Source organism: Schistocerca cancellata, chromosome 12 (genome assembly GCF_023864275.1).
Source record: "Schistocerca cancellata isolate TAMUIC-IGC-003103 chromosome 12, iqSchCanc2.1, whole genome shotgun sequence".
NCBI lineage: Eukaryota > Metazoa > Arthropoda > Insecta > Orthoptera > Acrididae > Schistocerca > Schistocerca cancellata.
The window spans coordinates 164372035-164388691 of NC_064637.1; the positions used below are offsets into that span (position 1 = coordinate 164372035).

At 45.9% G+C, this 16657-nt stretch overlaps 1 protein-coding gene across 2 annotated transcripts in view; it reads right to left on the reverse strand.

The window, feature by feature from the left end:
• The window catches only part of LOC126109791 (angiotensin-converting enzyme-like), a 267091-nt gene that overhangs the window by 164808 nt on the left and 85626 nt on the right, over positions 1-16657 (reverse strand). For both annotated transcript variants that reach the window (XM_049914847.1, XM_049914848.1), the window contains exon 3: positions 3147-3311. In XM_049914847.1, the coding sequence (XP_049770804.1) occupies positions 3147-3311 (165 nt within the window). The remainder of the gene's footprint in view (positions 1-3146; positions 3312-16657) is intronic.

Sequence of the window (16657 nt, forward strand, 5' to 3'; positions counted from 1 at the left end):
AGTCGTGCACTGATTTCAAAAATGGCCCTACCAAAGTTCACAATAACGACCACAGTGGTAGGCCTAGCCGTGAAAACCGTAGTTTCACCATAACGGAACTTTCGCAATGTTTTCCCCAAGTTTCACGGAGTTTGGAGCATGAAATTGTGACGGAGAAGTTTTGTTATCACAAATTTTGTGCTAGGTGGGTTCGCAAAATCCAATCGCAGACGGCAGATTTGTTTAGAGACGGTATTGAAAAACTTGTGCCACTATATCGTAAGTACCTTAATTTTAATGACGATTACGTAGAATAACAGCTCAAGAGTGTACCTTTAAATGCATAGAATAAAAATTGGTTTTTCCGTATTGTTAATTTTTTATTTCAAAACGTCTGTTTACTTTCCCGATAACTTTCATACATTGGAAAGCGTATGTATAGTAATCTTCTACGGAGATAGGATGATAAATGGAAAAAAAATTACAGTAATAACTGGACTTCGAATACGGACGCTCAAAATCGAAGCCGCGATCATAGCCACTGTGCCACAGCTTCGGGTTACCTCTTTTACTCGCTACAAGGGACATCAAGCACATCGAAAACTTGCACTGTTTTTTTTTCTCAGAAACTGTGGATTATCTACGAATAACCTGAGACATGAAACTTCCTGACAGATTAAAAGTGTGTGCTGGACCGAGACTCTAATTCTGGACTCGAACTCGGGACCTTTGCCTTTCGCGGGCAAGTGCTCTATTGACTGAGCTACACAAGCACGACTCACGCCCCGTCCTCACAGCTTTAATTCTGCCAATACCCCGTCTCCTACCTTCCAAACTTTACAGAAGCTTTCCTGCGAACCTTGCTCTTCTGCAAGTTTGGAAGGTAGGAGACAAGGTACTGGCAGAAGTAAAGCTGTGAGGACGGGGCGTGAGTCGTGCTTGTGTAGCTCAGTCAATAGAGCACTTGCTCGCGAAAGGCAAAGGTCCCGAGTTCGAGTCTTGGTCCGGCACACAGTTTTAATCTGTCAGGAAGTTTCTTATCAGCACGCACTCCGCTGCAGAGTGAAAATCTCATTCTGGAAACCTGAGAAGCCTTCACTTATTTGGACCGCTCCTCTAATGAGCGAAGTTTCTGTGAAATCGGGTTACGGCACTTGCCGGATTCTCCTCGTGACTGGACAGCGCGGTTGACTGCTACGTGAGGGGTCCCGGCTTCGATTGCTGGTGGACTGCTCGGGGAGTGGGTTTTGTGCTGTCCATTGACCATTCTTCGTCACCATTGATGAGGAAGTCGCCGAAGTGGCTTCAAATAAGAAGACCTGCACTAGACGGCGGAACAACCCCAGATGGGGTCTCCCGGCCATTAATGCTGTACCGTCATTTTGTAATGTGACAACGTGTCGTCTAGTGAATGCCAGGCATAGTCAAGGCGCAACGGTAGAGAAAGTGGACGCTTATGCCAGCTGTGGGCCAGGATCGAATGCAAAGCAGAAGTGCTTCCGCCTGGTGGCAGGTAATTAAAGAACGCTATGCGGGAGACAGTGTCTGGCTTGTGCTGCACTCTGACAGCGAAATAACAAAAGAATTAAACTAAACAATATTGTTACGTGTAGTAAACATATAAATGTAATATTACTTTAATATATGAAAATGACTGTAATTGAATATTGTAATGCTATGTTATGTTTAATTGTAAATAGAGAACTTAGCGTAATGTAAAATAATGTTTGGGTGTGGGGGGAATCCCCGAGAATGAGAACAGTGTACAGGTTGGCGCGTAATATTGGCGGTAGAAGTAAGTTGGCGTAGCTCTGAGACAGAACAAGTGTGAAGTGGCGTAAAAGTGACTGCCGGTGTGTGCTACGGTAACGTTGCCAACAGACCATTTAGAAGTGAGCTGAAAACAGATATGGACTTCGTTTATCGTATGGCTACAAGCTAAATGGAGACTAAGGCTTGTAAGACGCGGTATTTCGACGGAGACGGGCTGTGAGCGGCAAAATAGTACGGTTTCCCGTTCTGAGGTACATGACACTGAATGGTGCAATGCTGTGTTAACTGCGACGAGTTGCTTGTGCCAACGGTGGGGTGTGAAGGGACCAGTAGCCGCATCCAACGGCGTATTGTGATCTCAATAACTGATGGGGTCCAATGGTGTGCTCACTTGGGTTGCAACGAACTAGAAGTTATCTTACAAGAGTGTTATTAGGAACAGTGGTGGTTATACCGACGCCATTACCAGTACATTTAAATTTTGTGAATCAGTTTGTGTAATAGTCAAACCAAGTTCTCTACAGTGTGTAAAGTTTGGAGGCAATAATAATTTTGTGGTTTAAATTGCATTCCCCGAGTGTATTCAATTATTTAAGGGAGATAGCTCATTATTACCCCATATCCAGTGATTTCTATGTGCTGCAACATCAGTGGAAAGTTAAGGTGCGTGAGTATCGGCGTAGCTATATTACAAGAGGAAATAGTCGGAATTAACGTCGAAATTGCCAGCAGAAGTCGCTTTATGCAACGGATGGAAGATGCCAGGAACTGTGCCACCTTAATTACTATCCAGCTCGATGTGATGGCTTTTCAGTACATTGCCATGGTCGAAAATTACTCGGTTCCGTCGGAGCAACGTGATTCTCAATTAGTGTTTTCAGTAACTATTTTGACAAGCAGATCTATATTGTTCTTTAATTACGCGTTCAAGGAATTTGCTGCCACCACAGTACACATTGTGCCTTCAGCACAATGCAAGCTCAATAACAATAAATTAAGTCATTGCTATTTGTATAGTTTACATTAACCTAAAACAAGTTCGAGTGTTTATCACGTGTGTTTACGTATTGTGAAACGATTTCAGGCTGTGGTATTGTTTTAAATGAATAAGGTCCTCCTGCTAGGCAATATCAAACATACCGAATTAAGTGCTCCCTGTTCAGTCACTTCAAAGAGATCATCAGTGGTACTAATAATCAAATATAGACGTAAAAATAAGTTTGTTACGCGCCATTATCATTATTTATTCCAAAAATTCTGTGTAATAGTTGTCTATTCAAACCTATTACACGCGAGAGCCGCTTTCCGGAAGTCCGATGCCGCACGGTCTAATAATAATACAGTAACTTCGGGTAGTGGCATCGCAATTCCCAGTGAGTTGAGTGTTGACTCACCGCGGCGGCCTGCGTGGCGGGGTTGACGTCTGTCTCGTAGCGCCACTGCGCGGTGACGTGTCGGGTGCACTGCTGGGAGGACTCCACGTCGATGGCGTCCAGCAGCAGCGGCAGCTCCTGCCGGCCCAGCGCCGGCATGCGGTTCTCCACCCCCGCGTACACCACCTGCCGTAACAACAACACTGCAGGCGCCCGTCCTTTCTGGAACAACTCGGTCAAAGGCTGCACAACATGTGGAACAGAGCAAACAGTAGTGCAAGGACATATCGGAACATGGGAGGGGGGGGGGGGGGGGAGGGGCAGACAAAAATTAAAAAAAAAACCTGTTGAAACATTTTCAGTGATGGGTGTCCCAAACGTTGCAAGTATTTGTGTCGAAAATCACGGTACACCACGACCAGCTGCTCTGAAAATATTACTGTTATTCGTTTAGACTATTACTGACCACCATCAGACACCTACATCTATATGGATACACTGCAAATCACGTTTACGTACCTGCCAGAGGGTGATTCCAATCTCGTATAGCGCGCGGAAAGTATGAACACCTATATCTTCCCGTACGAACTCTGATTTCCCTTATTTTATCATGGTGAACGTTCCTCACTAAGTAAGTTAGTGTCAACAAAATATTTTCGCATTCGGAGGAGAAAGTTGGTGATTGGAATTTTGTGAGAAGATTCCGTCGCAACGAAAAACGCCTTTCTTTTAATTACTTCCATCCCAAATCCTGTGTGGCCGAGCGGTTCTAGGCGCTACAGTCTGGAACCGCGTGACCGCTACAGTCGCAGGTTCGAATCCTGCCTCGGCCATGGACGTGTGTGATGTCCTTAGGTTAGTTACGTTTAAGTAGTTCTAAGTTCTAGTGGACTGATGACCTCAGCTGTTAAGTCCCATAGTGATCAGAGCCATTTGAACCCACCTCCTGTATCATTTCTCTGACTCTCTCCCATATTTCGCGATAATACAAAACGTGCTGCCCTCCTTTGAACTTTTTCGATGTACTCCGTCAGTCCTATCTGGTAAGGATCCCACATAGGGCAGCAGTATTGTAAAAGAGGACGGACAAGCGTAGTGTAGGCAGTCTCCTTAGTAGATCTGTTACATTTTCTAAGTGTCCTGCCAATAAAATGCAGTCTTTGGTTAGCCTTCCCCCACAACACTTTCTATGTGTTCCTTCCAATTTAAGTTGTTCGTTATTGTAATACCTACGTATTTAGTTGAATTTACGGCTTTTAGATTAGACTGATTTATCGTGCAACCGAAGTTTATCGAGTTCCTTGTAGCCCTCATGTGGATGACTTCACACTTTTCGTTATTTACGGTCAACTGTCAATTTTGGCACCATACAGATATCTTTTCTAAAACGTTTTGCAATTTCTTTTGATCTCCTGATGAGTTTACTAGTCGATAAACGACAGCATCATCTGCAAACAACGTGAGACGGCTGCTCAGGTTGTCTCCCAAATCGTTTATATAGATAAGGAACAGCAAAGTGCCTATAACACTAGCCGGCAGTGGTAGCCGAGCGGTTCTAGGCGTTGCAGTCCGGAACCGCACGACTGCTACGGTCGCAGGTTCGAATCCTGCCTCGGGCATGGACGTGTGTGATGTCCTTAGGTTAGTTACGTTTAAGTAGTTCTAAGTTCTAGGGGATTGATGACCTCAGATGTTGGGTCCCATAGTGCTAGGAGCTATTTTGAACCTATAACACTACATTAGGGAAGGCCAGACACCTGAAGTTTTTCAGCAACAGCGTCTTTAAGGATACTGCATAATGTTGGTCTGTCTCTTCATAGCGACAAAACCGTGCACTAAAGCAGCAGAACTCGTTATAATCTTAAGGATGAAAGTAGCATTTGCATGATGTGTCAGGGCCAAGTAACATCCTCGATGAAACCTGTACCATACACAAAAGGATCGCTACAGTACAATACAGTAGAGAAGCTAATAGAAGGAAATACCCAATGAGACAAACAGAAATGACAGTTCCATTCAAAGACTATAATTACTGCAAAATAACCGCGATTTATGATGGTGGTCTGGACCTTACAAAAGGCGAGATATGGCATTTAATAGGATGTGCGATGACCACGGACGACAAAGCATGCTCTGCAACGTGCTGCCATACGCCTTCCCTACGCATCCCACACATTCTCGATGGAATGTAAGCCGAGGAAACGAGCAAGCCACTCCATTTCCCGAATATCCTCTCGTTCCGAGAGCTCCACCACCTGCTGTGTTTGATGCCGTCACGCATTGTCACCCACGAAGGTGATGTTAGGGCGGCATGCATCACTGAAAAGTCGCACGTGGGGAAGGAGTACAGTGTCACAATGAAGTTGACCCGTGAGTGTACCGCGTTTGAAGGTTTGCAGGTCGGTATGCCCAGGTATGGAAGTGAAACATGGACGGTAAATAGTTTGGACAAGAAGAGAATAGAAGCTCTCGAAATGTGGTGCTACAGAAGAATGCTGAAGATTAGATGAGGTAGATCACATAACTAATGAGGAGGTATTGAATAGATTTGGGGAGAAGAGGAGCTTGTGGCACAACTTGACGAGAAGAAGGGATCGGTTGGTAGGACATGTTCTGAGACATCGAGGGATCACCAATTTAGTATTGGAGGGCAGCGTGGAGGGTAAAAACCGTAGAGGGAGACCAAGAGATGAATACACTAAGCAGATGCAGAAGGATGTAGGCTGGGAGACGAAGAAGCTTGCACGGGATAGAGTAGTATGGAGAGCTGCATCAAACCAGTCTCAGGACTGAAGACCACAACAACAACAACAACAACAACAACAACAATGCACGACTGCATGTTGCAGGTCCTGTACGGGCCTTTCTGGATACAGAAAATGTTCGACTGCTGCCCTGGGCAGCACATTCTCTGGATCTCTTCCCAATTGAAAACGTCTGGTCAATGGTGGCCGAGCAACTGGCTCGTCACAATACGCCAGTCACTATTCTTGATGAACTGTGGTATCGTGTTGAAGCTGCATTAGCAGCTGTACCTGTAAATGCCATCCATGCTCTCTTTGACTCAATGCCCAGGCGTATCAAGGCCGTGATTTCGGCCAGAGGTGGTTGTTCTGGGTACCGATTACTCAGAATCTATGCACCCAAATTGCGTGAAAATGTAATCACATGTCAGTTCTAGTATAATATATTTGTCGAATGAATACCCGTTTATAATCTGCATTTCTTCTTCGTGTAGCAATTTTAATGGCCAGTAGTGTATAATGGAATTACGGTTGTTAAAGAGTAACGAAATATACTGATGGCAAAAAGTCACAACACCGAACAGTAATTGATTATTTAATAAAATTGCAGCCAAATAGCCATATACAGTTACTTTGCTTAACATTTTACATTTACATTTTACATTTTTGCATATTCATTTATCGATTTCACTCTTTTACTGCACAGTTCTATGTGATATCGTTCACAGGCTTCGTTACACAGTTCACATACACATGTTGCGATTGGGTCGTGATAAGTTTTGTTCTTGCAGATTAGATGATGAAAGCCGTGAATAGAAAGTGTAGTTACGACATGTCGCTGTTCGAAGTTTGGTGCTGTCCATGAGCGGTTCGTCATTGCTTCGGTGCCATAAAACTCCGGCCATATTTTTTCTCGTTTGTCCTCCATGATCCTCAGTTGCTTACTGGAAGCGCTGGTGTGTGGCATCATATATCGAAGTCTGATGTCTTCAATTAGGGATGTCTCTCTCGCTAGCAGGTACACTAGTCTAGATCTTGTTGAACAGTAATTGATGTAGAGTAATGAAATTTCAGGAATACATTTATCTAGGAGACATTTTATACGGATTAATACTGCAAGATCATAGGTTAATGTAGGTGTGAAATTAGCCACTGCAAATGTGAAATGCCGGTACATTAATGACTGGTTTGTGCTAGAAAGTTGAATGCAAGCGTGCAAAGATACACGCATTCCGTTGTACAGGTACCAGATGTCAGTTTGTGGGATAGAGTGCCACGCCAGTCGCACTTGGTCGGGCAACACATGGACCGTTAATGTCGTTTGGGTATGACGCTGGAGTTGTCCACCGATAATGTCCCATATGTGCTCGTTTGGAGACAGATGTGGTGATCGAGCAGCTCAAGCCAACATTTCAGGGGTCTGTAGAGCACGTTCTCAGTTATAACAGCGTATGCCGGCGAGCGTTATCCTGTTGGAAAACGCCCCCTGGATTGCTGTACATAAATGGCAGCACAACAGGTTGAATGGCCAGACTAACGCACAAATTTGCAGTCAGGACGCGTGGGATAACCGCGAGAGTGCTTCCACTGTCAGACGAATTCGCGCTGCAGGTGTGGGTTCCGTCTGTCTAGCCAGCAGACAGATTGGGTGCTGGCCCTCAAACTGGCCTCCTCCTAACCAACATACGGCCATAACGGGCACCGAGGCAGAACCAGCTTTTGTCAGAAAACACAACAGACTTGCACCCTGCCGTCCAATGATATCGCACTGAAGTCGCAAATGGCGGTGGTTTGGAGTCAGTGGATTGGACGCTACAGGGGGTCTGGCACGGAGCGTACCTTGAAGTAATCGATTTGTAACAGCTCGTTGTGCCACTGTGGAGTCACATGTTGCTGAAATTTCTCCTGCAGGAGCAGTGCGACGCGCCAGAGCCACACGCCAAACACGACTGCCTCAGCTGTCGGTAGTGAGACGTGGCCGGTCTTCTCGCGACTGTATATTCTCGTGACCACCGCCGGCAGCAGTCATGTACAGCGGCTACATTCCTGCCACACTTTTCGGCAGTATCGCAGAAGGAACATCCATCTTCTCGTAGTCCTGTTACACGACCTCGTTCAGGGTAACTGACGTGTTGATAGTAGCGTCTTTGTAACCTTAAATCCAGTCTTCACTAACACCAGCTCGCCTTGTCCGATCTCAAACTTAACTGACGTTCGCCACAGTTACAGCTTTCATTTAAAGCAAACCTGATTCGCATCGTCATAGTGGCGCCCCCCTAACATTCTGCGTGGTGTCTGTCTGTTCTAAGTCGTGTCTCCCTACCACTTTCGCGCAACGACGCTCTGAGTGTGTTTTTCAGGGAATTGACTAGTTTGAACCTGGAACCTGTTGCTGGTAAGGAGACGCCAGACCACACATGACATGTAGAGTTCAGAAGAGTTCAGTGAGACTAGCGATGATATAACCAAATACTTAATGATTTCAGCGTCAGCTCCACTGCACTCCCTGTAAAAGAATGTTAATACTAACTAAATTTAGTAGAAGGGGTTCAACGCTTTCTTACGTTTAGTTAGCTGGTAAAATAACGTTGGAAAAGCAGTTAAGTTTACCATTGGCAATTTTATTCTACTCACAAAACGTTGTTTTTAAATTGCACTATTGATAAAAGGAAATATTTTAATACAGGATGATAAAAACCAACTGCGTTCAACAAAAATGTGAACGAATATTCCCTGAATGGGTTTCCTAGTTCTACAATGGATCGAAGGATGACCTATGCCATATCACATCTATAATCTAGGTTTAAATTAAGTTTCACAAAAGAGAAAACTATTAAAATGGTCTACAGTGACCCTCAATTATCTTTAATTACTTACCTAACTTGTCGTAAATTACAGTGGCTGATGTGGCTTCTCAATAATTTATACACTCCTGGAAATGGAAAAAAGAACACATTGACACCGGTGTGTCAGACCCACCATACTTGCTCCGGACAGGGCGAGAGGGCTGTACAAGCAATGATCACACGCACGGCACAGCGGACACACCAGGAACCGCGGTGTTGGCCGTCGAATGGCGCTAGCTGCGCAGCATTTGTGCACCGCCGCCGTCAGTGTCAGCCAGTTTGCCGTGGCATACGGAGCTCCATCGCAGTCTTTAACACTGGTAGCATGCCGCGACAGCGTGGACGTGAACCGTATGTGCAGTTGACGGACTTTGAGCGAGGGCGTATAGTGGGCATGCGGGAGGCCGGGTGGACGTACCGCCGAATTGCTCAACACGTGGGGCGTGAGGTCTCCACAGTACATCGATGTTGTCGCCAGTGGTCGGCGGAAGGTGCACGTGCCCGTCGACCTGGGACCGGACCGCAGCGACGCACGGATGCACGCTAAGACCGTAGGATCCTATGCAGTGCCGTAGGGGACCACACCGCCACTTCTCAGCAAATTAGGGACACTGTTGCTCCTGGGGTATCGGCGAGGACCATTCGCAACCGTCTCCATGAAGCTGGGCTACGGTACCGCACTCCGTTAGGCCGTCTTCCGCTCACGCCCCAACATCGTGCAGCCCGCCTCCAGTGGTGTCGCGACAGGCGTGAATGGAGGGACGAATGGAGACGTGTCGTCTTCAGCGATGAGAGTCGCTTCTGCCTTGGTGCCAATGATGGTCGTATGCGTGTTTGGCGCCGTGCAGGTGAGCGCCACAATCAGGACTGCATACGACCGAGGCACACAGGGCCAACACCCGGCATCATGGTGTGGGGAGCGATCTCCTACACTGGCCGTACACCACTGGTGATCGTCGAGGGGACACTGAATAGCGCACGGTACATCCAAACCGTCATCGAACCCATCGTTCTACCATTCCTAGACCGGCAAGGGAACTTGCTGTTCCAACAGGACAATGCACGTCCGCATGTATCCCGTGCCACCCAACGTGCTCTAGAAGGTGTAAGTCAACAACCCTGGCCAGCAAGATCTCCGGATCTGTCCCCCATTGAGCATGTTTGGGACTGGATGAAGCGTCGTCTCACGCGGTCTGCACGTCCAGCACGAACGCTGGTCCAACTGAGGCGCCAGGTAGAAATGGCATGGCAAGCCGTTCCACAGGACTACATCCAGCATCGCTACGATTGTCTCCATGGGAGAATAGCAGCCTGCATTGCTGCGAAAGGTGGATATACACTGTACTAGTGCCGACATTGTGCATGCTCTGTTGCCTGTGTCTATGTGCCTGTGGTTCTGTCAGTGTGATCATGTGATGTATCTGACCCCAGGAATGTGTCAATAAAGTTTCCCCTTCCTGGGACAATGAATTCACGGTGTTCTTATTTCAATTTCCAGGAGTGTATAACAGAAAAATCATCGCGTTTCAGATTTTAACTTACGTAGCAAATGTGAACACCATGAGCTTTAATTGACGATCGACACTAGTATTACGCAAAACGGGGATGTAACAGATGAGACTTCTGCAGTTCTAAGTGAAGCCTTATGCGCTGTTATGCGGCATCGCGTGCGTTCATTACCTTGCATCAGGGGGCGGCGGGCGGCGCAGCTCCACACTTCGCCGTCTCAGAAGCAACTCTCCCCTCTAACTTCTCCTTACTACAATTTACCGAAGTTGGTTTAAAAAAGCTATCTGGCTGTGTTTTCGACTGACCAATCTGGGTCTCAATGTTAACTTTGAGCTCCGCCTACAAAAATTCTTCTATCCAATGAGAAACGTTATACTCTTCGTGGTGGGGCAATGTTTTTAACGTTTACAACGTAACAGAGACGCGAAAAAGTCTCACGCTAAAACTTGCAGCTGGCAGCTGGTGTGGCTCTTTTAGTGTTATCGTAAGATCTATAATATTCTTCTGGAGGGCTCTATCTTTTAACATGGGCTGGGGGGCGGGGGTCCTGGGCTGGGGTGTGGTCCTGGCGGTTGGCTGGCGACGTTGGTGTCCGTCCCTTATCGTAGGGCCTTCTAGCTTATCTCGGTTCTGCTCTCTGCTTCTGTTCTCGTTTCTCCACTCGGAATTCCATCTGTTTCACTGTGGGAAGGTATGACATGCATTTAGGCATTCTTGTGTTAGTCTGTGGTATTCCATTTGCTCACTCGTTAATCTTATTACTTTGGTTAATTTAATGTCACGATTTATTCGGAGCTATGTGACATACTGCTGGATTTGCTTATCATGTCAGGGTTTTCATGGAAGGTGTTGGATTTGCCTGACACCTTACACTCCTTATAGAGACGTCACCTTTCAGATGCAGGAACACACCTGCCACCTCACGTTTGAGAACCACAGCTCCTCCTTGGTGTTGTGATGTTTTTCCGGCAGTCTATCTACAAGGAATTATCAGTCACGACCCTTACTTCAGAAATCGATCTCCGAGAAATGAAAGTCGTTAGGGCAGCACTACCGGTGAGACAAGTTTGAACAAGTAAAATGACGGAGTGTTCGTTGACTCTTACATCTCATCACTGAGAGTTCTGACTTCTTTCAGGTGGCTGCTTATTGTTCTAAATTCGCGAAGGTTTGTGATTTGTGTTTTAAGGTGAGGTTTACTATCTTTTGGTTCAAAAATATATTTTTTTAATTGCATTTTTGGATCCATAAAAGTGGTTAGAATCCACCCCTCAAACGGTTTTTCCGAATACGGAATGGAAATGTTTGTTATTCGCGATGAACAAATAAATGCACCTGCCTGAAATCTACCTTTTTCACGCACCAGTTTTTTTCGGGAATTTCGACTTTGTAGCAGCGAAAAATTATTCTATGTAATTGCCCATGACTAAAGTGAACAAGGAGCTTACGACGTACTACGGCTTGGCAATCCGACGGCATTCCAATTCCGTGGAACAGTTGAAGAAGGCAATTTGGGCAACGTATTTCCGCAAGTGTTCGACGGATGACAACCCACAACACCAAAATTGTCCGGCTGGGGAAACTAGTTGGTGCAACTGGCGCATTGCAAAGGCTACCGGACGTCTGGACGAATACCAACACGACCAGCCGCTCTCCAAAGAAGTTCAAAAAGGGATTCATCCTATCTACGAACTCCTTCCGGAGGACGAGTTACTGTACCGGTGCTTGGGAGGAAACACACAAAATTCAAATGAAAGTTTGAACGCGTGTGTTAGGAAGTTAGCCCCCAAGCATTTGCATTCTGGTGCGAAAACTGTGGAGATTCCGACTTTCCTGGCAGTGAGTAGCTTCAACGAAGGGTATTCAGCAATTCTAAAGACCTGACAACGATGGACGTCACCCTGGGACACTATTCCACGCAGTTCGCCAAGCATTCGGACGACCACAGGATTCAAGAGGCCAAAAACCGCTTGTCACTGGCCGTACGAGCGGCTCTGGAGCAGCGCAGGATGGCCCAGATCGAGCAGAACGCCCTTTATGAGCAAGAGGAAAGACTAGTTCATGGACCCGGAATAGCAGATTGAACCTACGTTGCATAAAATTGTTTTATAATTAGTTAAAACTTCACACGCGTTTTTCTCGAAATAACATTTTTTTATCGCGCGGTATGGTAACTTCATGTCTACTGAACTGACTCGCATGATTGTTTCCTACGAAGCTAACTAAATTGTCTATGAGTTGTACCACTATTATTCCGATCCATCAACTATAAATATTTTTACTTGGCCGACGAAGTCTAAACATCGATGAAAGAAGCCTATTTTTTTCAAATGGCCGCCATTTTGTTTCCTATGGTCCAAATAACTTAAGCGAGATAGAACTCCTAAAGAATCTTGTATACTTCGCTAACGTCGACTCAATTTTGATTTCAGACCAGCCGGCTGACCTGTGACATACCGCGCGTTGAGGTCTACATTGAAATTTTGTTCCGTTCCGACGGCACTTCCGCCTTTGCTCTTTGACATTTTCGGTCGAAAAAATTCTAGTTTTTAGAGGAAATATCAATAAACATTTTGCCCAAATTTCACAGTGATATCTGTAACACATCCCGAGAAAAAAATTCTCAAAGAACATCCGTATCCGTGTAAACAGAGCAAATTGTTATTGTATAGCGGAAGCAACTCAAAAAACGGAAACATTATCCTCTCGTAAAGAAGTGCTACTAACTTACTTTCGGGTGCAACACGGTCGACAAGGACAGTAACTGAGTCCCCACGCGTGTCGTTGGACATGTACACTATGTGATCAAAAGTATCCGGACACCTGACTGAAAATGAATTACAAGTTCGTGGCGCCCTCCATCGGTAATGCTGGAATTCACATGGTGTTGGCCCACCCTTAGCCTTGATGACAGCTTCCACTTCCGCGGGCATACGTTCAGTCAGGTGCTGGAAGGTTTCTTGGTGAATGGCAGCCCATTCTTCACGGAGTGCTGCAGTGAGGAGAGGTATCCATGTCGGTCGGTGAGGCCTGGCACGATGTTGGCGTTCCAAAACATCATAAAGGTGTTCTGTAGGATTCAGGAAGCGTGCATTATGAACAGGTGGTCGATCGTGTTGAAAGATGCAATCGCCATCCCCGAATATCTCTTCAACAGTGGGAAGCAAGAAGGTGCTTAAAACAGAAATAGTGCCACACAAAACAAGGCGTGCTAGCCCCCTCCATGAAAAACACGACCACACCGTAACACCACCGCCTCCGAATTTTACTGTTGGCACTACACACGGTGACAGATGACGTTCACCCGGAATTCGTCATACCCACACCCTGCCATCGCATCGCCACACTATGTACCGTGATTAGTCACTCCACACAACGTTTTTCCACTGTTCAGTGGTCGAACGTTTACTCTCCTCACCCCAAGTGAAGCGTCGTTTGGCGTTTACTGCGTGATGTGTGGCTTTAGAGCAGCCGCTCGACCATGAAATCCGGGTTTATCATCTCCTGCCCAACTGTCTAAGTACTTGCAGTGGATCCTAACGCACTTTCGAATTCCGGTGTGATGGTCTGGATAGATGTCTGCCTGTTACACATTACGACCCTCTTCAACTGTCGGCGGTTTCTGCCAGTCAACATATGAGGTCGGCCTTTACGCTTTTGTGCTGTACGCGGCCCTTCACGTTTCCTCTTCACTATCACATCGGAAACAGTGGTCCTAGGGATGTTTAGGAGTGTGGAAATCTCGCGTACAGACGTGTGACGCAAGTGACACCCAATCACCTGACCACGCTCGAAGTCCGCGAGTTCCGCGGAGCGCCCCATTCTGGTCTCTCATGACGTCTAATGACTACTGATGTCGCTGATATGGAGTACCTGGCAGCAGGTGGCAGCACAATGCACGTAATATGAAAAACGTATGTTTTCGGTGGTGTCCGGACACTTTTGGTCACATAGCGTAGTTACTACACAACTGACAGGCTGGTTGCAAACACCACGTCATGTCACGTGTTTTTTGCTGCTCCCGTGGTCTGGAGGGAAGCAGCGGACCACACAACTAGAGCTGCCAGATCCAAAAATAGAAAATCCGCACTCTGCGTTACGTGTAGCCGGACATTTTGTCCTAGAAACCGCAGTACCTACTGTAAACAGAATTACATTCTGTTCGGTATTTTCACCCGTTTATTAATTATCAAGTACAGTCAGCTTTTTTTTACGAGATCAACATTAAACGCCCTGAAACTAAATAAACAATGAGTAAACAGCCTTATAATTTGGCAGTTATTAGAGCAACGAATGCTTAGTAGTACAAATTGCTTCCCAATATAACCTTACGTGAAAATAAAAGTTTTTAATAAAAAATAATAATAATAATAATAACAGCCATGGGTCAATTTTTTATGTGATCCTCTATTGGTCTAAACAATGTAAATAAATAAAATCCCCCTCTGGAATGGTAGACGAAAATATATCCAGTAATTTCTGCCACTTCATTTGGATTTATTTAAAATATAGGAAACCGTCATAACAATAACATTCGTCAATGTATCTATGTAACGTGATCGTAAATCTCCCAAGGCTGTGGTCACAGTGGCACCGACGGAAGACGTTCTCTCTCGTTTCAAATCAGTACTACCATAAGAGAAGTCGAAACAACCTTGTGTGCTGTTAGAAGAAAGAGCGGTAACTTTAAGAGTGTAACAGGAATTCCACTGCTAATCGCAGAGGGGATAGCGGATAAGTGGAAAAAGTACATTGAAGGCCTATATGAGTGCGAAGATATGTCTGGCGATGTGATACAGGAAGAAACAGGACGACAGTGAAGATACAGGGGATCCAGTATTAGAATGAGAATTTAAGATAGCTTCGGAAGACTTAAGATCTAATAAGGAAGAAGGGACAGATAACATTTCATCGCAATTCCTAAAATCATACCGGGAAATGGCAAGAAAACAAGTACCTCAGTAAGTGTGTAGAAGATATGAGATGGGCAATGTACTGTCAGACTTTCGAAAAGACGTCATCCACATTATTCCGAAGATTGAAAGTGTGTGAGAATTATCGCACAATCGGTTTAAGAGCTCATACATACAAGTTTCTAACAAGAATAATATATAGGACCGTTGACCTTGCTGTTGGTCCCCTCCCCCAAATCACGCAAGTATAATATAAAGAAGGATGGAAAAGAGAACTGAGGATCTGTTCGATAACGACTAGTTCAGCTGTAGGAAAAGTAAAGGTACCAGTAAGGCAGTACCGACGTTGTGGTTGATAACGGAAGCAAGACTGGGGAAAAATCAATACCTGGTCACAGGATTTCTCGACGTGGAGAAGCCGTTGCATAATGTAAAATGGGACAAGATATTCCCAAATTCTGAGAAAAGTAGGAGCGAGTTATAGGGAAAGACGGGTAATGAACAGTATGTACAAAAACCAGGAAGAAAGAATAAGACAGAGTGACGAAAAACGAAGTGCTCTGATTAAAAAGGCTTTAAAACGGGCATGCAGTTTTTTTTTTTTTGTGGTTTTAGGGCGCAAAACTTCTATGGTCATTAGCGCCCAGCCCGTGACTTAAGACAGTAAAAAACCGAAATTGAAAACCAGCAGCAATGGGAACAAACTCATAAAATTGGAGAAACTAAAAGTAGAAAGAATGCGTAAACATCCACTACAGACAGGGGGTGATTGTCCCCAAAAAAAAAAAACTTCAAATGACTGACGTCATTTCACTGTCACTAATAAACTGCAGAACGCGGTCGGCTGAGCGCGTGTCATCTGCTAAAATCGACGATAGATCAGGCGATAGCTGTAGACGGGAGCGTAACGGATTAAAATAGGGGCATTCAATTAAAAGGTGTCTGACCGTCCACGGCTGAGAGCAGTGGGGACAGAGTGGAGGAGGATCACCGCTTAAAAGATGTCTATGGCTAAAAAGACAGTGCCCTATCCGGAGTCTAGCTAAAATTACCTCCTCCCGACGACGCGTTCGGGAGGAAGAGGTCCAAGCGCAAGGAAGGGCTTTCACTTCCCGCAATTTATTACGGGGAAGTGTTGACCAATGCGCATGCCATAAATGAGCAACTTGGCGACATAAATCGCTCCGTAGATCGGTGAAGGGAAGCGACTGAATAGCTGGCCGAGGAAGAGAGACTGCAGCCTTGGCCGCCATATCGGCCGCCTCATTCCCACAGATACCAGCGTGTCCCGGGAGCCAGAGGAACGCCACCGAGACGCCCCCCAGGTGGAGCAAGCGCAGACAGTCCTGAATCCGGTGGACCAGAGGGTGCACAGGGTAAAGAGCTTGGAGACTGAGGAGAGAGCTGAGAGAATCGGAGCAGATAACGTATTGTATCCGCTGATGGCGGCGGATGTAGTGGACAGCCTGGAGAACAGCGTATAGCTCCGCAGTATAAACCGAACACTGGTCGGGAAGTCG